Here is a 25,153-nt window from a genome sequence, read left to right as displayed (position 1 = left end):
CTTGATATATGTTTAATAAAATGGGAAGGGAGAAGAGTAGACTAGAATGACTGTTTGCCCTGGGAAAGATGGGTTATGGCACAGGAGGAAAAACTGATATTGTGGGTTGACCAGGGAGTCAGTATGTGGGACTTAAGAACTGATGCATACACCATAGGTTGACTTCACTGCTCCTAGTGAACAAAATATGCTTAAACCTCACAGCATGAAGGAACGACGAGTAAATGGATTTTCCTGGATTCCTTCAGGAAGAAACAGTTGGAATAGACTTCTTTTACAAATTAAACTTTCCTGAGAGATTAAGAGGTTATGTTGTAGCTAAGATGAGTATTTCCTGCATATTTCTCCTGCTTGGAAATGCAGCCTACTAAACTTTCCCTCAGGTCTGGGTGTATTTATATGCTAATGCCAGTAAATGTGACTTTTCTCAATTTAAGATTACACCTTTGCCTCTGCCTTCAGTACTTCTTGTGAAGCCATAACTGAGCAGGGTTTGGATGTCTGCTGTAGGGTGGAGGAAGCTATGAGAAAGTTCCCTTTACAAATTCAGGAAGTAATTGATGATTCAAGCAAGACAGCAGAAGTTTATGCACCTGAGTTTATCAAAGCACACAGCACAGGCTCGCACAAATGTCTTTGCCCCAGCAACCTGCGGTCTGGCTTATTTCTTAGGTCCCACGCTTCCACTTTTGTGTACTTTATTGTACCTAAAATGGAAGCTTGGTTTTAAAACATTTAGAAAGAGAACAAAGTCCGTAAGACTTCCAGAAACCTAATTCTTTTAATCCTTGTTACAATTTAAACAGTTAGGACTGCTGTATTAGCAAGTGGGGTAGTATACTTTTGGCTATTGTCCCATGCACAGAAACCTTTCCCCCCCGTTCCCAGCTGTTGTTTGTAAAGATGTGCCAAGACCCAACACTGATGCAGAATGGTCAGTGGAAACTGGGCCCTCTCCCTTTTAAGAGTCTACCACAGAACTGTAATCAGTGGAGCAAGAGATACTAATTTTCTCCCTTCCCAGGCCGCCTCCTCTTTTTCGTAAACAGATTCAGCTTGGAAGGCTATGATCAGCTTAATCAGTTTGCTGTTATTGGGACTGGTGTTCATAGTACAATTTGCTAAATCAGTTTATTGTTCTCCCAACCAACTTCAGTGATCAGAGGGTGAAAACACTGAAAGAAAATTAAAACTAGTGTTAAGTGCTGCCTGTTTGGATAACAGCACATTTTGCTATTTAAAAAGATGACTCATCCGCACCAAAGCAGGGAGAAAAGTTGATTTCAATGATGTAGAGCTTTCTATTTCAGGGAGGCCTGGCTTGCACATTGTGATAGATTCAGAAGAAGTAGAATTCATTCTTAAATTGTTAAACAGCACATTAGGGCCAAGTATCTATGTAAAGATGAATGGATTCATTTGTAATCTTAAACAAGCATGTCTGCATGTGGGAGGGTAGGGAACCATAGGCTGGCATAACCTGTAAACAAATGCCAGATGAACAGTCACACTTTAGGTTTTGGTGTTGGAAACTAGCCAAAATAACCTGCCAGGAAGGGAAACCAGCCCTGTCTGCTTAAAAGGGAATTCTGCAGACCCTCCACTTCTCTCCTCCTGGACCACATGCCCTTCAGCAGGAGAGGGAAAGTTCCCTGAATTTCCAGAGTGCAATGGCTCTCCCATCTTCATATTATCTTCAACCTTCTGTGTGTAAACTGAAACAAAGCACCTTGGCAGGAGGCAGGATACTGTAGGGCAGAGGGAACTTTGGTTTCACCGGTAGCATCTGAGTAGCACGGGAAGGTGTGAACGTTTCTGATTTCTGCAGTACTGCTCCTTCTGGATTGGGTTAATGGTACTTATACATGCAAAAGCACTAGAGTTGCAGGTGTGCTGACGGTGTAAAAGTCAGAAACCAAAGCTGAGAGGGTCTAAAGTAACATATGAACCATTAAACGTTGCACTAGTAGGACAGGGGAAATGTTTCCTTCCCCATTCTTTCTCTAAACATGAATCTGTATCATAGTTCCAAGTCCTGATTAGTACTTATAAAGAGTTAATTTTTTTCTATCCCAAGATCACAAATGTTGGTAATCCCTTCCCTGCCAAATACTGCAGAGATGTTACAGGGACATACATAAAAGGACTTTCTGCCAACTGTGTTATTGCCAAACAAACTGTGAGTCCTAAAAGCCTTACCCCATCCTCTTCTGCAGAGGACAGTTTGCCTGCATGAAAGTAAAGGGTTTGCTTGCCGCTCCTTTGACTTCAAACATCTGTGAAATTAAAGGTTTCATGGGATGGGACCAAAAAAAATCTGCTGTCTTTTCAGTCGTGGGATCAGTTAATGACCATGACAGCTCAAAAGCCTGAGAAATGGCCACATTATTCAAAATGTTCAACTTGAATCCTTGAAAGTACAGAAAGCAAATGTGTGTTGAGAGCCTCTCAGTTGCAGCTGCCCACAGTTCACTGCAGTCAGAGGTGGAGGTCATCCTAATCCAGAGAGTACCAAAGTGTCACCAGAACGTGAGTCTGCTCTAAAAGACCCCAGTGGCTTCCTCAAAACAACATCCATGTTGTTTTGAGAGAATTACCTGAGTCATCAGCTCCATGTCTTTTAAGCAGCATCTCCTGCTTAGAAACAAAACAAACTCCCAAGTTCTCAGCAGGTGTGATACAACTACTTTTCTTTAACTCGCCCATCCTTCTGGGAAGCAGCCAGAAGGATGCTCATGCTAACGAGCATCCAGTTTGCCTAGTGAGGGGAGGTACTAGTTGCACGTAGCAGTGGGGTTTGTAAGGTGTCTACGGGGAAGGTAACCACCCCATATGCAATTACCTCTAAGCAGGTGCTTCAGATCTCTGTGTGTGACTTGAAGGGGAGGAAAAGGAAAAGAACCAGGCCAGGCTTCATCTGTGAGCTGCAACTGCAGTAGCCTGCTGCTGTTTGCAAAACTGAGCTGTGTGAGCTGAAGGGGATGAGCTTCCTTTGTACTGCAGAGCAGCTCTTGAGGGGAATAGCTGTTCAACTTAAAGCAGACAGGCAAGACATTATTTAAAAACGTGTTAGAAACTTGAGAATGCTGTATCACTTCCACTGATTTCTGTGGGAAAATTACTTTGGTCAGAGCCAAATCAATTCAAAATAGGCTACAAACATACTGATTATTCTGTACAAGCCTCTGAAAACACGGCTGAGCCAAGGTGTTGTGAAAGAGACAGGGAGGATCCAGACACTGCAGAGTGGAGACAGGCTGTGTGGTTTGCCATGAGGGGAGGTATGGATGTAACTTCTGCTTTGACTTGAACAGTTGAGTCCCACTGACCCCGCAACTGCAGTGCTATTTAAGCTGTTCTGGTCCTGCAGATCCATGTTCAAGTTGCCTTGTTTCTCGTGCATTTGCCTCTTAAAAAAAAATAATCCTTGGGCTCCTCTGTGTTCCTCTGGCTTCTGCGTATGTTTGGGTTTGAAGTGGTAACATTTCTTAGGTGCCCATTCAGTTGGCAGGTGTGCAGTGGCTGGAATGAAAACTCAGCTGGATGTAAGAAACTCCTATCTTGGAAAGCCCTTGCCACACCATGAGTGGTCACCAGATTAACAACATCAGAGGGCAGCTCTGCTTGGATGGTGAGGCCAGAAGGAAGAAGTGCAGTAAGACCACCATAGGAATTTGACCTTGAAAAAAAAAAAAAGTCTTATTTTGGAAAGTTTTGGGACTTAAGCAGGCCTGCTAGCAAAGCTTTTCCCCTATCTTTGCCTAGTTTTATTTACAGCTCAAAATAAAGAAAGCGGTAGTTTTTGACTGGTACTGTTAATGTATACACTGTATATCAAGTTTATTGCAAAGTCTGTTAGCAAACTACCAGCCTAGTTTTTAATCTGCAGATAATCTTACTCTCATTTGTATGTTTGGGCTGTATTACTTTTCCCAGAGTAGGCACAGCTATTGGAATCCATCCAGTTCGCCTAACAACTTGCATTAAAGAAAATTGCCCTTGTAATAAAAATTACTCAGTGTGACAAGATTCCATAATATATTTTTTAAAGCCTCATAAAGTTTTATAGCAGTTAATGCCACTTGTTTGTTTTTTTGAGATTTCCTTTTGAAAGCAAAAATTGACTTAATTGCGACAATATTTGTCATAGAGTTGAAATAAATATTTTTTGTCTGGATGTGTGGAGGCCAGACTTCGGGGCAGGGATAAGGAAATAAGAAAACGTTGTCTTTGAAGTGTGTTTCACTGTCTTTTATACGTTATTTGTGAGATTGCTTGGAAGTCTGTGACCCTGTGGTAAGGGAAAGTAGATACGATAGTCTGTTCACTTGCAGTTCATGATACATAAGTCTTATCCTTCTAAAATGCAGTGATCACGCATGGATTTTTCTGCAGCAATTGGGAACAGCTTCTCTGAGCATCATCCCTCCTGGCTACAAGGAGAGCGCTTGGTGCGTGTCGCCCCTGCGTCAGTGAGAACACATGGGTGCTGATGGAGTACCTGTAGCTTTTCCTTGCTTCTTCCAACCGTCAGAGACATAAGAAGATTCCTAATGTGTGAGACATTTCTTACCAATGTGGTATAAAGTAGGCTACTTGCTGCAAGCATGAAATGCTATGGGATTAGTTTTTTTACTCTGGAAATGTAGTAAAGAAGTGCTAAAGAACCAAACCCAGCATTTGGGAATGGAATGGGAAGTGAGCGGATAAGGATTCCTGCTGTCTCTTTGCAGAGTACTTGCCTGAGAAAACTCCATGGCTCCTATGCCTTCTTTTCTCCTGTTAAACTATAAAAATTGGGAAATCTCTCGGTTCTTAACTGCTTGTTCGTTAATAGATATAAATCAACCTGTCTTCAGTTAGTCTGTAGCAGAGCAGCCATCATCACTACAAATATGGCCAGGTCCAGTGACTTCTTGTTCACTTGCTGGTGTGTGTCTTCCTGTGTGAGACCGGATCCAAAAACATGAGTGTTTCTTGGTAGCAGGCTCAGCCGTGCCATGCTCGTACCCCTGGAGGAATCAGTTAGGCTGTCTTCAGGTGTCACCACAGGCGAAACTGCACAACAAACCAGGCCAGTTCAGGAAGGTATATGATGCCAAAACATAAAATGACCAGCACACAGGTGGAAGACAAACCTCTGGGGTCTTTCACAGTCTCATTTGCTTGTTCCTGTCAAAATAGAGAGTTGCAGAAAGTCTACATATATTTTCGATTGTTTTGGAGCTTTGGATTTTTTAAGACTTTCCAGTGCTTTGTAGGTCTGATTTAGGTAACGTAAGTGTTGTGGGGTCTGTTCTTGCAAGTGCTACAGTGTCTGTGGCTACTGTTACGGGAGTTGGGCCCAGAGCTTCTGTGTGATGGTTACATCCTTTATTATAATGAGCACCGGCAGCCACTCTCATGTTTATCTTGTATTGGGTAGATTAATGAAGATGTACCTCCTGGCTTGGGCTTAGCTGATTAATGCTTGAAGTGAAGGTTGGTTTTTCTCTTTTTCTGATGAACTCATCTTTTGTGATGAACTAACAATGAGCTATGATGTTAAAGAACAGTGGTGGTGACTACTTTTTTTTTTTTTTTTTTTTTCCTTTTTTCTTTTTAAGTCTACCCACTACCTCAGGAGGAAGGCAGCTGCACTAATAATATACCTAGTCTCTATGGAAAGCCCTTATTGGAAAAATCTGTAATTGAGTTGTCAAAATTTCTGGTTGCTTGAGAGGATCTGTTCAGAAAAGATTTGAAAAGGATGAGGGAAAAGCGCGCTAGACAGCAAGAAGTACTAAAGGCTCTATTGATCAGGGAAACCTATGTAGATATTGTGGGACAATTAGGCTTGTCAGGTGAAACACTAAAATGCATTTGTGAGCAAAAAGTTCTGGGGTATATTAAAGCAAGCTTTGAAAAAGGCAAAGAGCTTGCTAGGAATACCTCAAATGCAAAGAAGTTGATTTGAGTGATCTTTGAAAGGAAGGTAGGTGATGACTGCTTCAAAGAGAAGGCGCAGGATGTGTGTTAGTCATAGGGATTTTGACCATTTTTTTTTCTCCAGTAGCTAAAACCTTAAAGCCTAATTGCTGGGTCAGCACCACATGGGAGAGCTCATAACTTAGTTAAGTTTATTTGCCCCTTTGCTCTTTTTAGAGAGCTATTCCAATACCTGGCTTCCCTGGTGACCTGTTCAGGGGTGCGTTCACACCGTCTGCCTTTTCAGCCCCTACCTTTCATACCTGCTTTGGAAGCCAAGGAACACTCTGCCATTCAGAATGGAATGGATTTGGTCTCTATAGTCCAGACAAATAAACCTGTGAGGTTGGTTGTATTTGAATGATTGCCTCTATTCAAGTTTTGTTGTGTGAGATTTTAAGATTAGATTTGACAAACTAGCGTTTGCTAGCAAGGCTTATTTCCTTGACCAGTTGCTGATGGCAGCGGTTAGTATGCTGCATTAATGAACAGTCCCTGGCACACTGTGAATGGGGTTTGCTGTCAAGTAAGTCAAAACTTCAGATGCCTAAAGATCAACTCGTTAGTGATTAGGCCAGCATCACTCTTAGCCTATTTTTAGGTTTTTCTTTGGTGCTTCACTCTTTCATGTAAAGACAGCTGTGTCCCCCTCACTCTTTATGTAGATCAAGCTTTTTATTTCCACATCTAAACAAGCTGCCCATTGTTTTGATCACTCAGTAATCTTTTTCTGCAAGCTCGCCTGTTTGAATTCTTGTTAATAACGGTGACAAGAAGTGTCTGTTCTAATTCAGATGTGGCTCCAGTCCATATTCAGTAGCGTAAATATTTCCATACTTAAATGCAAATATCTCCTCTGATAAACATTTAATGTAGCCATCCAAATGTATACAGTGGCTCTGCTGCCTCACCGGCTTGGAGGGATGTCTGACTAGGCTTTTTGCTGGTTTTTACTTATGCATGAGCGGATGGTCTAGTTGTGTGTTTTGAAGAAACAAACACAACTTAAATACACTGAGTGCCGTTTACTTCTGAAAGTAAATTGTCCCGTCTCTCTTTTAAGCTACGTTGGTTTTCCTCAAAAGTGTCCGAGAATCCCTGCTCTCATTAAGTTCTCCCAGAAGTCTACCAGCTGGCTTTTTATTCCTTTTCCTCTTCCTCTCCTGCTTTCTTTCTCATTCTGCACTCCTCCATCTTCTCCTGGTTCCTCTTTTTTTTTTTTTTTTTTTTTAATTTCTTCTAAGGTTTTGGAACATCTTCAGAAGTCTTGGTTCGGCAGTTACATTTAAACCCTGGATTTAAAAGAAATGATTCCTACTTACTTTTTCCTGTTATTGCATTTATTACCTGTTCAAGACATACTTCCAAAGACATCTCCTTCTGGCAAAGAAGGAACTGCATTTTTAAGAAATTGGTTGTTACAGCGTTTCAATTTCTCATTTTCACACAGAACACCTGAAGAAACGCCTGGAAGATTATATGGCCCAGTTCCCAAACGTAAGAATCCTCCGAACCAAAAAGAGAGAAGGGCTGATAAGAACTCGAATGCTGGGGGCCTCTGTGGCCATAGGGGATGTCATCACCTTCTTGGATTCCCATTGCGAGGCCAACGTGAACTGGCTGCCGCCTCTGCTAGGTAAGCGTGTGGTGCTGTACGTGGCTGAAGGCTGAACTGCTAAAGAGCTGGCAACAGATGTTGGTGTTGAATTTGTTCTACTTCCACCTGCTGCTTTCCCCTCATGCTGTAAGTGGACAAAAGGAAGATGAAATGTCAAACAAACAAAATAAACCCCAACCCAAAACAAAAAAAAAAACCAACGAGCCACAAGACTCAAGTGAATTGTTGGCAACTCGTAGCCTTTAATACAATATTTTTTTCTGTTCTCAAGTCCTGCACTGTAGAATAACGCTATCATATGCTTTGCTTAATTAAAGAGCAGAGATCATATTCTTCTGTTTCCTCACTAAACAGAATCTTAAATAATTTAGAGCTTGCTAGAAGAGTAAACTATCACATGGTCATTCAGCAGCTTGCAGAGAGGAATGGCTTTATGATACAGAAAAGATCTTTACATACAGTTTTTAAGTAGCTTTTAGGGTTTTTTTTCTCCTATATAACTATATTTAACTTTATAGTCTGCAGGCCTGTGGAAAATACTTCTTGTGAATGACAGCTGCTGGTATGTATTTGTAGGACGTGTGCAGTCCCTTTCCAAGGCAGTACTTCATCTTTAAGGAGGCATCAGTTTTACAATGTCAGTTCTTTTCAAGGATGACTCATTGAAAGGACAGCACCTTCTGTTTCTGGTATCTGCATGCCTCTGGCCAGTACCAAGCTCCTTTCCAACCCTGTTGCAAGTGACCTGTCAAAGCTCTCACTGAGGTGTGACTTTGTCAAATAAACTGTGGCAACAACAGGCAAATGCAGGTTTAAGAAAAACTAGTCAGATATGTCGGCAGGATTGTTGGGTGGTAGAACTGTTGCTTTCACTACGGTTTGTATCTGGCAATAGCATAAAACATTTGCAGCTTCATGAGCCCCAGGGAGGGAGGACAGAATTAGCTCAAATGCCATTTAAATGAGAACATGTAGAGCATGCTTTAATTTTAAAACACAGAAAGGACTTGGAAGCTGAAACATCATTTGTCGCCTCTCCTCTGAAAGTTAACTTCCAACAAGAGACCGTCTCAGTAATAAAGTATTTAAGAAGTTCCAGATGTTTATGCAGGAATTAATCCTGTATTGTACTATTTGGTTGGAAGAAAAGGTTATGGGGAGGAGGTACGCTTGCGTTTCTTGAGCCTGCTGAGAGTAGTTATGCCATTAGTCTGAAACGCTTCCTGCCAGGTTCTGGCATAGCAATTAGAGCTAGGTGGTACAATGGGTTATTACCCTGGCTTTGAATCACCGCAGAAAGGGTTCACATCCTGGTCGCTTGTTAAAATGAGGACTGTTCACTAACTACAAGATTGTCTGGGTTTAGCCTGGCGGTTTAGGTGTCTGTGGTAGTGTGGCTGTGTCCTTCTCTTCTGCTTCTGGGCGATGGCCACTGTAGCATGAGTGCCTGGTGTTTTTATCTCAATAGTTCTAGCCTGAATATCTCAATTACTGCAGCAATACTAGATAAATTGATATAAATAGGAGCATCTGCCCAAAAGAAAATGAAAAGGAAGAAAGCTGTGTTGTTCTTGGACTACTTCATATTTTGGTGCTCTTTTCTGTAATTTCATGGTCAAAGGAACCCAACTGGTACAGGTTTTCTGACATGTTTCTCCAATCTTCAGATCGCATTGCCCGAAACCGCAAGACTATCGTTTGCCCTATGATTGATGTTATTGATCATGACCACTTTGGATATGAGACTCAGGCTGGAGACGCAATGCGAGGTGCATTTGACTGGGAGATGTATTACAAGAGGATCCCTATTCCTCCTGAGTTACAGAAACCCGATCCCAGTGATCCTTTTGAGTAAGTTACTGAAATGCAGGTGCTAAGAACTGGCTAACAAAATTAACACTCTGTTACAGGGTTGGTTGACACCTCAGTGTAGTAGAAGTCAGAAGCTGGTGTTAAGCTGCTTGCTTTTTGGCAGCTGTTCGCTTTGTTGGTTTAAAAGAAATGCATTGTATAGTAGCTGTGAACACTCTCCTTTTCATTGCTATTTTTGCCACCTTAGTTCCTGCTGAAGTTAACATTTCATTTAAAACTGTAATGTGTAACATTTAATGTGGTCATTTATTACTGAGATCTTTCAAACATAACTTAGTATCCCTAATGCTCTGCCAAAAACAACAAACAAATGGCAGTTTATATGTCATTCCCAGGTGGGGGAAGAAGAAAACCTAGCAGAATAATTACAGCAATTTTGATGATTGCAATGCATTGCAGAAGTAAATCTGTGATCAAGTTATGTCCTGCTGCCGCTGTGCTTGCCAACATTGAGACAGTTCTGCTGTCCTTTATACTTCTGCAGTGTTCCAAAAAAGCCCAACAAAATACTCTTGAGGTCAAGCTCAATGACTTGATCGTAATACTGAGGCAGAGCACCACATGTGCAGCATATGGGTCCCTCAGGGAGGGGTTACGTGAACTCCTTTGCCTGTTTGGGAGAGAGGCCTTGACTGGTTCTGAAGGGAGCCTAGTCTGGTCCTCCTCATTTGCAAGTGGGAAATTAGTAGACAATGCAAAAACAACTGTCTGATGCCCCGACAGGGCTGCAGAGGCACCCGGAACCCTGGTGGTGAAAAGAATATTTGTCAACTCTAGCTTTGTTTTTTAAATGTTTACCTAGAGATCTGTGTCTTTGAATGTGTTTGTAATATGGAGTCTGTTTTTTCCGTAAGGTCTCCTGTAATGGCTGGAGGACTGTTTGCAGTCGATAGAAAGTGGTTCTGGGAGCTGGGAGGCTATGATGCAGGTCTGGAGATATGGGGAGGAGAGCAGTATGAAATATCCTTTAAGGTGAGCTATGTTCTCTGGAAATTACTTTTGTTTTGAAAAGTAAGAATTGTTCTGAGGCACAGAACGTGAATGATATATCTTGTCCTTGCTTTTGCGTGTAACTAAAGGTGAAAGAGCTGGGAGTAGTAAGATAGTACACAGAAGAAACAGCGATGATGTGCCCAGTCATTTGTGAGGGTCAGTTTTGGAGTATGATTAGCTGGGGAGTCCCCCATTCTGTGGTCACAGCTTCAGATGCATGCGCTCTTCCCAACAAGGGTAAGTCAGCTTGCATGGAGCTCACTCTGACTGTTAGGCTTCTTAGTACTCACCCTGGCAAGAAGATGAAGGACTTTCCTTCTTGAGGGAAGGAGAATTCAGGCAGCTCAATGTTTGCCCAGTTGAGTACCTCAGACCTGAGCTTGAGTTCCCAGAGATGAGAGTAACTTACTGTATATAGTCAATCCATCTGACTCCTGGCTGCAAGGAACTGAGACTATTAATTACCCTGTAAGAAATCCTCAACAATTGGAATAATAATGGTGTTGCTGGCAATGACTTCAGATCATTATCTGCCTGGCTTGCGGACAGTTCTGTTACTTACTGATTGACCAAGCTGTTCGGTTGAGGGCTTTAAAATAAGAGTCAGTCAGCCAACCAGAAACACGTAGTAATAGTAGCAAGTCACTATGACCCATGAAGACCACTGGTGCCTGTGTTATCTTGGAATACGGCACCCTGAAATCCGTTCTAGGAAACCCACTGGAATGTCCCACGCTGCTGAAGGCAGGTGGCTATTCCTGTCTTCAGCGGTGGGAATTCTTCCCATAGCCTGGAGTGAATCAAGTAAAGATTTCTGTGTTAAACTCTGTTTGGGCCGCTGTGTGGTTTGTCTTTTGGAGGTTGACTATATAATATCATAGGTGTCTGAATGCCACTGAACTAAGCTCGCTGGCCTCAGCACGAAGCTAGAAGATGGTGGCAATGCTAACGTAGGGCACAATTTAGCTTTGGCAGCTAAAATTCCTCATCTGTCTCCCCAACAAACAGGCCATGGTGATCTCTCACAAAACAGATTCCTAATTCTTGATGCTGCTATGCAATTCAGTGGCATATCAAACCATATTCAGCAAGCCGTATTACCATACATACGGATCGTGTACTACTGTACAGCAAACAGTGCAAGGAAAGACATTGTTTTCAAGACAATGTCTTTCCTTCCATTGTTTGCTCACAAAGAAGCCTAAGTAATAAAGTCAAATTGGAGGTCGCTTGTCCTTCGTAACAGTAGGAGGAAGGATGGGGCGGGGGGGCACCCTCCTTGGAGATGTCATTATGGTGTAGGAGGAAGGATGGGGCAGGGGGGCACCCTCCTTGGAGATGTCATTATGGTTGAAGCCATTTATTCTTTGTGTTGCATGTAATGAAATGGTGTAACAACGCCTTTCTCTGCAGGAGAGGCAGTGGCAGTATTCAGCCTCTTTTCCTTGGCCCTTTTTGAAAATGCTGGTTTCCAGGAGTGATGACAGTGGCTGGGCAAGCCCTTTGTCTCTGATGCCACAGCAGACAGTCACCCTGCTTGATCTGCAGGAAATAAAACTACTTCATTCATCTGTTTGCTTATCCTCTCTGAAACAAGCTGTGTTTTATTTCAGTCCAGAGATGGTAATTTATGGAGGGATAAATTTGCTTTAATTAATCTCTGCAAAGACCCCCTTTTTTCTTTCATTGTGCAACAGAAAAATGAAGTTTTAACTGAAAGAGGTTCAGTGTATTTTCAGAAATTAAGATAAATTGATACATTCATCTGTGGCTGATAGATTTAATAATTCTGCTGGAATTGCAAGAATAGAAGGTTTGTTCATAGGATTTATGAAGCTATGACATTTCCTGGCGAGCTTAGACTGAGATTTTCTAGTTAAAGGAGCACTGTCAAATAATTTAAAGCTCTGGGTTTAAACGTGGGATACCTGCTTTCACATTATTTGTTATCTGATGGAAATTCAGATTCTAGGTGTGCTAAATTTACAGCCTGGCTTTAACAAAGTATCTGTACCTGTGCCTGGGAGTTGAGGGTGTGGGTACTCTTTTGTGCTGCTGGTCTTTGATCTGGTGCATCAGATCTGGCCTTCTCAGGCCTCACCAGGAGTAGATTTCCCACACACACACCCCAGCATATTCTTTTTTGGCCACGTATGGACTGTTCTTTAGAGTTTCTTGCCTTTATTTTAAAGTTCAGGGCTCTGTTGCTGAAAGACTGGAAATAAACAAGTTTATTTAGGAGCCTCTTGCCTTTCTGTTTTGAGATTATATGTGTTTTTGTCATCAGCTGGCTCTGCTTCCTTCTGAGAAGAAACTCTGAGACTGAAGGCAAGCCAACACAGAAACCATCAGTGTTTAACACCTCAGAAAACATTTAGCTGGAGGATGGATCAAACTCCATTAACAGAAGCCTTGCTCCTTGGATGAAATGTGTATAGCAAACATCACTAGAAAACATAGCATGCTGGGGGGGACAAAAAAGACATTAGATGAACTTTAAATTAGAAACAAACTTTCTAATCCTAACTGCTGTTTTACGGTTTTCTGGGTCTTCTCAATCCCTTAAAACAGGAATTTCTAGGTTAGAAATGAAGGAGTTGATCGATCTATTCCATATTCAAGCAGAAAACACACGCTTCTTCCTTCTCTTGACTGGTGTATATCCAGAATAGCTCAGGCTCTATAACCCAGTACTTCTACAGGTCTTCCTGTTTCAGGTCATCATCCGATGCAACAGGAAGATGGCAGTCTTGAATTTTAGTTGCAGGAATTGCACCTGTTCAAATGAGCCTCATTTTTTTTCATGAACCCAGCTTGCAGAATGCTCCAGGCAAACCGCTCTGCGGATCTGCATGGTGTAAGAACCGTTCTCCTCCATCTCAGTGGATTACCAGATGCTGGCCTTTGAGTACATTATTGTATTTTGGAGGAAGGGAAACAAGCATACTCAGCTGTTTTTCCTGTGTGGCACTTACTACCTTTCCTTTCTGCTGCCCCTGACTCTGCACCCCTAGTTTCTCTGCTCAGTGGACTTTCTTGAGGGCTTTTTTTTACTTTTTGGGAGTCACTCCCGTACCTCTCCTTTATAGTTTTTCCTAGTCTTTTGTATCTTTCTGCAATGCTTGAAAGTTCAAGTATTCAAAATTTAATACTTTACCCAAAGTGACAATGTGTCTTTCCTCTTCTAAACACAACTTAATAGCTCTGATTTTCTGACGGCTCCTGCATTCCCAATACCTACATTCTGCTGCCTACATAACCACTTCATTTGCTTTGAGATTAATGTATTTAATTTGGAGCGTGTAAACTGTTCCTTTATGCAAATGCTACTTTGTAAAGCATTTATCTATGGTCAGTTTTATTTGCAATCATGTTGCCTCTTTTCCAGGTTTTTTTGTGGCTTCTGTTCCGTTTGGCTTACGTAATCCTTACTAAACTGCTTCACGCCTCACGCCTCTCTTCCGTAAATACATAGTCTCTGATTTTTTGGGTATGGGGAAACAGAAGAGGAAGGTGATGTCTCTGACTTGTATAGGCATAAATATAGATGTACCTTGTACCTCGGATTTGAGTGGTGTGGTTCTCAGTCCTTTAATTTTACATAGTACTTCAAAAGCAAAGAATGAGAATCTGGAATGTCCCTCGCTAGATGATAGATCATGTCAGTTTTAGAAATACTTGTCTTGTAATTTAGAATTTAGGCCTTTGAATTTTATGAAGGCTTTACAAACAAGACATATGGCCAGTGCCCTGAAGAGAACAATTAAGAGGAGACAAGAGATGGACAGTACTCATGGTCTTCTCTCCTTGCTCCAGCAATAGGAAACGTCTACTGTACTTATTCTGGTGATCATAGATCCTTTTCCCAAAGCACCAACAGGGATTGCTTCTCCTTACTTCCATAGCATAAAACAAGTTGCATGTTTTCCAACAAATCCAAGTGCTCCATAGCTTCTGCTCGCATATCTAATGCATGCATGTCCTTTGCCCCATGTCAGCAGCACATTTCTGATCCACATTTTGCCACTGGCCTCCTGGCAGGTGCGTAGTCAGGGTGCAGCTGCCAAGGGGTCACTTGTGACACCATCTCTAGTTCTGTTACTGAAGTTAGTGCTGAATGTGAGCCTCCACTGCTTATTCCAGGCACATACTCATACCACTTTCCAGCAGCTCGTGTTTGCCCACAATGAAACAGGCCAGGCATTCTGCTGCTTTTTTTCTGTGGTGTTTTTTGGGGTTTTTTTTTTGTTTGGTTGGTTTGGTTTTGGGGTGTTTTTTTGGTGGGGTTTTTTTAAGCCAGCACATGCTGCTTAATTCTAAGGCTCTCAGCTGCAGTACAGGGTGGCTTCTTTCTCCCTTCCTATGTGGTGATGCAGAGATCAGTTTCAGACCATTGACTTGAATTTTTGCCCCTGTTCACCCTGTGTGCTTGGTTCCAGTTCCAGAGTAGCATCCCACCAAGCAGCAGCAGGAAAGTGGCCCCCCTGCACTCTGAAATATGATTATTGGGAAGTGCTATCGTTACTCTAAAATGCCCCCTGATGGTAAGGAGGGACTGTGCTGGTGTATGTGGCGTGAGAGAAGGCGTTGTGCAAACACATAGATCCCAGCGCCTTTTGAGCTACCTTAATCTTCTGTAGCAGTAAGTCCCAGCTGCAACAGCAGCTGATGCTTACAATACAGAGGATTATGATTTTCCTGAATTACTGGTTGCCCTTGTTTTCATCCTCTCACCTACCTTGTTATGCTGAGATTCCCCTTGACTTACCCACTATGTCCTTTCCTTCCCACCTTTCAGTGTGTGCTCAGACAACCAGACAGCTTCCCTCCATTGGTCCATCCCATGGTCTTTATTTCTGTTGTGGCTTGCAGAAGCAGCTTTTTTTTCAAGGCTTGACTCCTTCCTTTGTAGTTTTTTCCTCTCTTGGGAAGCATTGGCTCATCATGGTGCAGTCTTTGGAAACCATAAACCTTGTATACCCAGATGATTTGTGTTCGCACACCAGCTGCAGTATTGTATGGTGTGATTGAGAGGAGAGGTTCAGCTGTCTTACATGACACTGTTTTCTGAAATAGCAGGAAGGGAATTGGATCAGCATAACATTCCCATGTAGAGAATCGGTGGCATATTATCATGTGCTTTCATAGCACGTTAGCTGAGTCAAAGGCTCTTGAGTCCCTTTATGAATATGGAGTTACAGCTCTCCAGGTCACTGAGAAGATGGAAGTAATATCACCGGTGGTGTTGTTTTACTGCTCTTGTGTATGGTTTATTATTAGGGTGAGATTGTGGCCTTGGAAAAATCTGTTGCAGTATGCCCATTGACCTCACTGTAGCCAGGTTTTCTCTTAATTCCAGCAGATCTGCCAACTGCTAGATTCCTAGCTTAAAATGTAGATTGGTAAAATTCTGCCTGAGGAGGAAGAGAGATTTCCTGTTCTCTCCTAATGAGATCTGATTAGATCATTGTATAAAGCACTGCCTGCCTGACCAGCTTTAATTCTTGTTCTTACTGCGTTCGAGTAAATGGCTGATTGAAATTAAGTGCATTGAGTTCAGACTCTGTTTACTGTTGTGTCAGCCAGGGAGATGAGGCACCATCTGACTGTTCTGTAAAACAATAACAACAAGAAATGGGCTCCCCTGGCCTAAGGAGAACACAGTAAGTGACAGTCATTGTCACCGTGAAGGCACAAGGTGCTGCCCCACAGAACAGTGCTGTTTCAGCTGTTTGACAGCGCTCTATTTTTAGCAGTGCCAAGTTCTGGTGTGTCATGCCTGTGAACTGTACCCTTGTTTAAAAACAACCAAATATCGCTAACTGAGTGGAAATGCTCCCTCAGCTAGCACGCAGCTAGTTTGGGTTTGCTTCACTCGCAGTAATTCCTTGACGGACCCTTGGATGTGATTCCCCTGACCTTTAACTCTAGCTTCCTAATGCTTTTGTTAGCTGTGTTTTACCAATGCGTGTCACGCTCTTCCCCTCTCCCCCTTCTTCCAGTTTTATAGATAAGGACTGGTAATTGTCTTTATGGAGGTTGTAATGAGTTCTGTCACCACACAAAGAAACTCACTAATAAAATAAATCAAAGCAGCAATGAATGAATGGAAAGCATGCTTTTAAAATTAGATTTGTACTGCAAGCACCACACTGTCACTTGCAGCATGAGACAATGTTAAAAAGGCACTGAGTTGGCAAAGTACCTTGAAAGGGTCACTGAGCTCTGCTAGCAGGAGTTAGGAAGCTTTCTATTGCCTCCACGCAGCACTGGTAACTGCAGCATCACTTGGGAGTAAATATTTTAAGGCATGATTCGGAAAAGAGCATGTAAAACTGATCTTAGATTTTACTTGTTCAGTAACTCAGTTAAGTAGCTTTTCTTATCATATCATTACACATGTTTATGTTTTGTTGTCTTCTCTGCTTGGAGTATTGTACCAGCTTTGGAGCTCTTGGCCCAACATATCATCAGTTCTGCCTAGCTTCCCATACCCCTGCCTCTCCAGCGTACCACTCAGTAGATAAGTGCTGTCTGTGTTATTGCTTCACAAGACCTGCAGTGCAAGGAGAGTGCTCTCCTCTCCAGCTGCATATTGACTGCAGGGGTCTGTTTCTCACTTTACTTTGGGAAGTCGTGTTTTCAGAGGAGATGCATATTCACGGTGGCCTGACTGAAAGCCTCTCCGTAGGGATCAAGGGCAGGTAAGGTAAAGACATCCTATGGGCAAGCATCAAGAACAAGCTGGTATTTTCATTCAGGCTTGTGCTGCACTAAAATGCGGCTGCTTGTGAACCGACAGGGCTTTTGTTGATGCACGGTGCAGTGCACAGGGTAGGAACACGGGTTGTTGAGGAGTGTGTCTGTCTGTGCAACTGAGCTCTAGGCTTCTTCAGCTGTTCCTGCAGTTTTATAGTTCCCAGATCTGTTGCAGCTCTTACAGCCTTGCACAAACCATTTCTGTCATAGAAACACAAAACATCCCAAAATTCTTGTTTTCTCAGTCTACCTGTTAATTTCCTAGCAGAGAAATTGCACTGTGGCCCTCCGCAGCAAAAAGCACAGCAGCTAGAGAATAAGAAGCATTTCTAATTCTACTAGAAACTTCAGAGAAGCTGAGTGCTGGTTTCTTTTTTTCCATCTTCATCTCTTCTGTACCAGCCTCTCAAGACACAGCAGGGACAAAAGGGATGGAATTCTGTAGAAGGAGTGTTTGTCAAATTTTGTCTTGTCTCTCTCACCATAATGATGTGTAATTAAGTACCTTGAACTTTAAAAGTTGCCTGTGAAAAATATTCCTCTAACTGAGAGCAACCAACCTCCATTAAGTTATACGCAGTCAGCAAATGACTGTAATTATTAGGGCCAGTAGACAGAGCTGAAACTCCAGAGGACTTTAGTGTCAGAGCTAATAATTATGCAGCAGCCTTGGCCAAATATTTCTCTTCCAAGCTAAGTATTTAATATTGTCACTGTAGAATATTAATGGAATTGCTTGCTATGTGTGAAGCTGTTGACTAAGCTCATTGTACAGTGAACTGCGGTGGCTCAAATTAGCCACAGTGAATGTAAAGATGAGGAACACTGCATCAGCTTGCAGCGCCAGCTGACCTTCTTAAATACTGCTGCCTTCAGGGCATTAATGTAAGATATGGAGACAAAATGAAGCACAAGATGGTATCGTGCTTCAAGAATTCAGAAAGTCATTTGTTTTGCATAATGAAGGGTACTTTTTCTTTAAGTATTGATTAGATATCTCTGGGAAGCACACATGGATATATTTCTTAAACCTAATGAAGTAGATTGGCTGGTTCAGAAAACATCTCCTTTGGTTTCACTGGGACAAAATGATTACATCCATGCTATAAATAAGGAATAAAAGAAAGTTGTTGCAGAGTGTTGGCACAGAGTGAAATCTTCCCAGATGAGGAAAGAAACTTCTGGGCCTAATCTAGACATTAACCAAGCACCAAGGTGGTGGTCTTCAACTAGCAGTCTGTCCCAGTGACTTTCTGAGGGCTTTTTTAAACCTAATTATGTTTTCACCAGGAAGGGATTTCTACTTAATTGTAAGGCTGCAAAAGCAAGGAGTGCATGTCAGCAATGAAACCAGATAAAAGCAGTGATAACCACGGGGAAAAAGTAGCTGTTTCTTCTGTTTTCTGGTGGTTGAACAGGCTCATGAATTCCCTGGAGTGTTTTGCATAACACGTGACTTGTACTACAGAGATGGCCTCCCTTTTACAGCAACATTATACAGCCTACACCCAGGTCTTATATGGCAGTCCAGTTTAACTCTTGTGGGTACTATTGCTGTAATAACATATAGCAATTTAAAGTGTGCTGTGTGGTGCTCTCTCGGTGCTTGGATTTTTTTTCTGTTCTTTTCTCTAAAGAATGCAAAAGTGAGCTGTTCAGCCATTGAGCTTGGCAGCAGTTGTGCTAAATCAAGGCTTGCCGCATGGCTCGAAGTGGGTAGTTACAGGATTCGAGACTTAGTCAAGGAGGGGAGGGTATTTGGGAGAGAGTGTACTTTAAAATAAAAAATCTGGGTTAAGGTTTTTTATTACTTCAAAGTCTTTCTTTTTCTTTTCCTTCATTTTTCTCCGTATAACCAAAAGTGAATTGTATCTCTGCTGCTCCACAGGTATGGATGTGTGGGGGTCGCATGGAGGACATCCCTTGCTCTAGGGTCGGTCATATCTACAGAAAATATGTTCCATACAAGGTTCCAACAGGAGTCAGCCTGGCAAGAGTAAGTGGCAATGGCATTCCCCATGACAGATGTCTGACTGAAATGTGACCATGCTTCGTCTCCTCTCACCCCGCAATGGGAGGCAAATATAGGCTTTGTAGTCCATAAATTGTACTTGTACAGTGGTCAAATTGAATAGTTTTGCAGTGGTGGATGTGTAGCACAATGGGAAGAGAGCCTAGGGGAGCTGCAGACTCATGTGCAGACAGCTGCCATGCTCCAACATCGGCTGTTGCGAGGTGTTGGGAAGGGACTTTGCGATCAGGCGCTGGCTATGGAATCACCAATAAAAACAAGATATGGCTTTATTTGTATAATACTTCAGTCACTTTATAGCTGTGCTCTCCAAGAGCAGCAGGCTTCAGCATGGTGATTGTGTTTTGGTGATTGAAAGACCTCTCAACTTCAAGCATCACAGACCACTGAATGGGCAAGCTGTAATTTTCCACAATGGAACATTCTGTGCCATCTTATTTCTTAATCTAGTGTAGCCCAAAGAGGAAAGAGCTTTTGTCTACCATGCACTAGCTTTCTCCAGTTAATTTCCAAATTGAGAAGGGATTGTATTGCCCTCTGGTGGGAGAAAAAAATCATAGGAGCAGGAAGGCTGCGAAACTAAAAAACACAAAAAGGTACCCTGCTGTGCTGCAGTCTTATGGCTTGCACAGGGTTAAAATGTTTCCCAGTTTAATAGCATCACCCTAGTTATAGATCTGGATTTATAACTCAGCCCAGAGATGACCTGTCAGAGCGATAGGGTCCTCTCCTGTCTGTGCCACCTCTTCAGGAAGGGGCTGTATTTCTTTTGATTCAGTATTTGACTCTTGCTCTTACTCCCACAGTGCTGGAAGGAGGTGGCAGACGGGTGTAGGAAAGGCTTTTTCTAGGCATCTAAGATTGTACAGTCCTTGAGACACGCACCTGCCCTTGTTGTGTGTAGACGGTCTTTGGGGCAGGGTCAGCACGCTGCTCATTCTTAACATCCCCATATTTTTGGTAATAAATGACGACTGATGGGCTGACCACCTTCATGCGGGGTGGGCAGTGCTGCTGGGCCACCCAAGTCATGATTGCCTGTGGCATGTTACTGTGTGGCACCAAGAACGTACCTGATGTTGCCAGAGAACAGTCCAAGGTGCAACGGTCTCCTGAGTGCACTGTAACAGGCAGTGGGGCGGTGTCTCGAGAGGGTGGTGTTCATTGCTGTCCTGGAATTACACAGTGGATTAAGTTTTACAGCAATACGTGAAATATACTGCTGCCAGCAAGTAAACCCTTTGCTTCTATTCTGAAGGGTCGTCAGCTGAAAGTTGCACACTCCTGCAGTATCTCAGAGTTTCTCCTAAACAGCTTTTTACCCTAGAAAATGGAAAAATAGTGGTAAAAAAGAATATTGTGTTCTGAAGCTTTCCAGAAGGGAGTACTGCAAATCCCATTCCTAGATGGATATAAAAGATGCAATAAGAAGGATTTAAGAAAGCATCTTTTTGTCAGGGACCTTTGAATGTCCAGTGGTATTTACCAGCATCATTTTCTGACTGCTTCTTTACAGGAAAAAAACACGACTTTTGATTAATGTTGTTTTTCTTAGCCACAAGGAAGTAGATATAATGGCCAAGTGCCAGGATTCTGTTTTGACATCAGCGGAAAATATCTGTCTTAAAGTCCCTTGAAACTAGAGAATAATACAAATATCTTCATCCTGAAGCTGGAGAGAACGAGTGGCTGTGAATGAAAATCCTTTCTGAGCAAAACCACAAGAGCTGTTCTGAATGCTAATGTCAGTAGTTTGTGCAGTGTTCTCAGGTGGATTCCCCTCTCATTTTCACATGTGCCTGTTACCCACACAGAACCTGAAGCGGGTGGCTGAGGTGTGGATGGACGAATATGCAGAGTACATATACCAGCGTAGACCAGAGTACCGGCATCTTTCTGCAGGGGACGTCGCAGCTCAGAAGGAACTTCGCAACAACCTCAACTGCAAGAGCTTCAAGTGGTTCATGAACGAGGTCGCATGGGACTTGCCAAAGTTTTACCCACCAGTGGAGCCTCCAGCTGCTGCTTGGGGAGAGGCAAGTTTGTGCTCTGAAACCTGCAGTGGGCAAACAGGCTGCAGTTTGTGTTTTTAAAGTTGCCTTACCCGTGTGCTCCAGTACCGGCTTGCTGTGGGTAAGGTGGCAAGCGGGTGTTTAAAGATCCTGCTTGATATGTTTCAAAAACTAGAACTCCTCTACCATTAGGCTGGCCTGATCAAAGAAGGCAGTTAGGCAGCCGTTTCTGTCATGCACAGCTACAAAGAGAATAGAGACTTGGCTTGTACTACACGTTGGGTATTTAGTAGAAGGCAGAACATGCCAACAGGGAGGACAAGGGAGAGGCAGCAGCTGAGCAACAGTAGGAATCTTGTATTTCCAAAGGTCTACACAACTGACTCTGTTGAGCTACTCTGCTCCTTAGCTTTCCCATCTGAAAGCCAGGAAAACCACCCGTTTTTGGAAGTCAGCTGTGTTGTGGGAAAAGAATCGCCCCAGGAATGAAGTCGTGGATTGTTCCCCACAACAACACAGTGGGCTCTGCAGTCCTGTGGCTAATGAGTCTTGCTGTGTCCTGGAGGTGATTGTACAGCTGGCGATGGGTCCCATTTTGAGTTCCTGTGCTTTCTTCCAGTCATTATCTGGCAGTTCGGATACATAGTTAAGTGAGGAGTCTTAAAACTGTCTTTGTACAAATACTGCCACTATTTGAGGCAATTTAAGCTTTCTTTCCTGTCACCTGGTAAGAGTAGGAGATTCAGTGACCAATTTACTATTTCAGATACGCAACGTAGGAACTGGACTGTGTGTGGATACTAAGCACGGAGCCCTGGGTTCCCCACTAAGGCTGGAAAACTGTGTGAAGGACAGAGGAGAGGCAGCATGGAACAACGTGCAGGTAACAGTCCCTTTGATAAATCATTGGCCCCTAAATAAATTTGGGGAGGGAGAAGTTACAAGAACAAGTGTTTGAGAAGGAAGGCCATTGCAGCACTGTCAGGTGAACAGAGGGTGCTGTGCACCCCAAGGCTCATGCTAATTATGCTTGATGGGCTTGTGGCAGGATGTGGCTTGTACTTGTGGCAGTGTCTGGAGCCTCGCGGACTTTGTGCAGCGCTTTTACCTCCCTTTGAAGTTCTCAGAGTGAACAAGAGAAAGCACAAGAAAACAATATGCCAAAATAATAAAAGAAACCAGTAACAAGGCAGCTGTAATATGTTACAAAGTGAATATTAACTTCAAAGGTTGTGCTGAAAGAAGTGATAGAGGAGCATCATGCATATTAATGAGCCTGCAGGAGCATTCAATAACCGCTTACTATCATCCTTCTGACAGGAGGCAAATGCATTATAAACACCCAACCATTGCTGGAGAGAGATGAAACTGGCCAGGCTATAGATTCACCCTCTCACCATATAAGGTGCCAGAAACAACAGCTTTATTGTAACGGAAGGGAAGGAAATATTAGTTTGTCTAAACTGTAGCAGCTGAGCGGAGAAAAGATCAAGAAAACAATGCCTCTATTACAGAGCCATGCATAACTCTTCAGGGGAATGGCTTCAGTAGTAGGAGACAGAGGGTTGTTGCATAGCAATTTTGATGCATGAAAACTAGAAACAAAACCAATTTACGCGGGCACCATCCAAAACTAAGCTTCTCTTGTGTCAGGAGGATGTTGAACAATTAGTGGTGGCTTATGTTTTGGAAAATAATGTGTTTTGAACTTCTGTGTAGCATTGAGCCTAAACGATTGTGATAATTTCTCTCCCAAGAGAGGTTTAAAAGAGGCAGAAACAAAGTAGCTTCTTTGTGCAAAAATTTTTGGCCACACTGCTTCAAATAGTAGCACCCTGCTCCTTACTAGTCTTCCTTACTGCCCCATGAGATATCTCTGAAGTGAGGACCATTCCTCTGTGTGGCCTCAAAAGGAGCCCCCAGAACAGCCCTTCCCCTCGGGGACTGAGGGAGAGGCGTGCCAGCTAGTAGTCCTGCAGAACCCTCTTGGCTAGTGCTGGTCACAGAGGACGCGTGCACCCTTGCCAGAGATGCTATCCTTGTCAAAGCAGAAAGCAAAAGCTTGACAGCAGTGCCTTCCTTTAAACAAGTCTATCTTTTGTGCGATTCAGTCCTACGATGCTTAAAACATGTAATAAGCCAAGCCACGATCATCAGACTGAAGATGCAGCTTGGCCATGCTACTGTCCCAAGCCGTGGCCAAAAGCAAATGCCAGAGGGGCAGTGCAAGGAACAGAGCGTGTGTATAGTGGCACTTCCACCAACCCTTCTCCTATGGTCCAATCCCTGTTGCTCAGGGATTTCCAGGCCACAGGTGCTGGCATCCAGCAACTTTTATCAAGGCCAGAGCATTGCCAGGCATTGATAGGTTGAGCCTCGTTACTAGAGCCAAAACCCTTTCTCTTTTTCTGTAGTATCCCTCCTTTCCTTTCACCCAAAAGTGCTGACGGATGATTGCAGGGTCATTAGAAGACAGCAGCAGGAAGCGTTACCCTAGTGATTGCCCTTCTGACACTCCTGTGGAGTGGGGCAGGGAGCTGTGGCCCTCCTGGTCTCTTGTCCCAGAAGGCGTGGGACAGGCTCCTCTCAAGGTGACTGCAGGCTGCCTGTGCAGACTTGGGTATTTACTGCCAGCTCTAACTCAGCGATCCTGTAGCGCTCTGCCTTTTTTGCTAGCTGTGAAGTGCTCTAATTGGTCAGCTGCTCACTTAATCCATGATGTATGTCTGCACTGCAGAGACATTCAAGGCTGCTATTAGTACCCAGGCTAACTAGCATGCCTGTTTGCAGCAGCACAGTCTCATTTAGCATGCTGTGTGGCAGTCTGCAGGGTAGCTGTTACAGACTCCCCTAGTCGGCAGTCCCTATCCCCAGAGGTGGAAGTAGTTTTTCTCTAGAAGATATCATCCTTTCCCTGAAGCCATCCCCACCCTGTGGGCAAAGAAGGTAACATCGTTCTGCTGGTGAAAGCACTGTGGCCAGCACCAGCCATCCTGAGGGTCCTGTTTGTCCCGGCAGGTATTCACGTTTAGCTGGAGAGAAGACATCCGTCCCGGGGATCCTCAGCATACCAAGAAGTTTTGTTTTGATGCCATTTCCCACAGCAGCCCTGTGACCCTCTATGACTGTCATGGAATGAAGGGGAACCAGCTCTGGAGATACCGAAAAGTGAGAGTGTGTGTGTGCGCGCGTATGCATGTGCTCATTTAAGGTATCAAATTGCGTAGGCACTTAAGTTTCCTTAAAATGTCACCACTCATGTTTTATTCCTCTGTTCAACTATCAGTGATAAGAGAATCTTCGGGCAATCTGTTATCATTGTGCCATTAATTACCCTTGATCAGAAAGAGGTGGCTGCCCGTTTTGACTGGCTAGAAATGGTGAGGACTGCTTCTCCGGGGCTTGCTAAGCAGTACACGCTCTCCTTGCAGTCCTCTCCATGGCTGGCAGTGAGCTGATGCAACACCCTTGCAAAATCTGTTTGCAGAGAGGTGTTCTGTGTTCATTGGTTTGTTCTGAATAGTAGAAGATCATGCCAAAAGTAGGTAAGGATTTACTCATCCTCCTATTAAGCAGTGCTTTTGTGGCCAACAGGTAAGAAAATTCTTGACCAAATGCTTTGTCCTAGTCCTCGCAATCTGCACGCGCAGTGCCACGAGGTCGCTGCAGCAGGATGGGAGCCTGCAGGCTGGAGAGCATGGCTCCAGACATCGCCTTAGAGCATCCCAGTGCAGGTGTGAGGGCTGGGCTGGGCTGGATGCTGCTGCAAAGGATGGGAACGGACCCTGACACTTGCCAAACGGTTAAGTGTGGAACAACTTCAGATACATCCAAGTGACAAAATAGCTTGCCCTGGTTTTTAAGACTTCTTTCTGTTGGTTTTAAAACAGCTTTGCTTCT

At 43.4% G+C, this 25,153-nt stretch overlaps 1 protein-coding gene across 1 annotated transcript in view; it reads left to right on the top strand.

Annotated features, from left to right (window-relative positions):
• Positions 1–25,153, top strand: part of GALNT10 (polypeptide N-acetylgalactosaminyltransferase 10) — a 91,845-nt gene that overhangs the window by 64,960 nt on the left and 1,732 nt on the right. The window contains exons 5-11 of the mRNA XM_075102648.1: positions 7,418–7,603; positions 9,253–9,436; positions 10,312–10,429; positions 19,098–19,205; positions 21,056–21,277; positions 22,020–22,136; positions 24,272–24,421. Of these exons, the coding sequence (XP_074958749.1) occupies positions 7,418–7,603; positions 9,253–9,436; positions 10,312–10,429; positions 19,098–19,205; positions 21,056–21,277; positions 22,020–22,136; positions 24,272–24,421 (1,085 nt within the window). The remainder of the gene's footprint in view (positions 1–7,417; positions 7,604–9,252; positions 9,437–10,311; positions 10,430–19,097; positions 19,206–21,055; positions 21,278–22,019; positions 22,137–24,271; positions 24,422–25,153) is intronic.

Source organism: Phalacrocorax aristotelis, chromosome 8 (assembly GCF_949628215.1).
Source record: "Phalacrocorax aristotelis chromosome 8, bGulAri2.1, whole genome shotgun sequence".
Lineage (NCBI taxonomy): Eukaryota > Metazoa > Chordata > Aves > Suliformes > Phalacrocoracidae > Phalacrocorax > Phalacrocorax aristotelis.
Note: the sequence above shows the minus strand (reverse complement) of the source record. Positions and strands in the feature narration are given on the sequence as shown.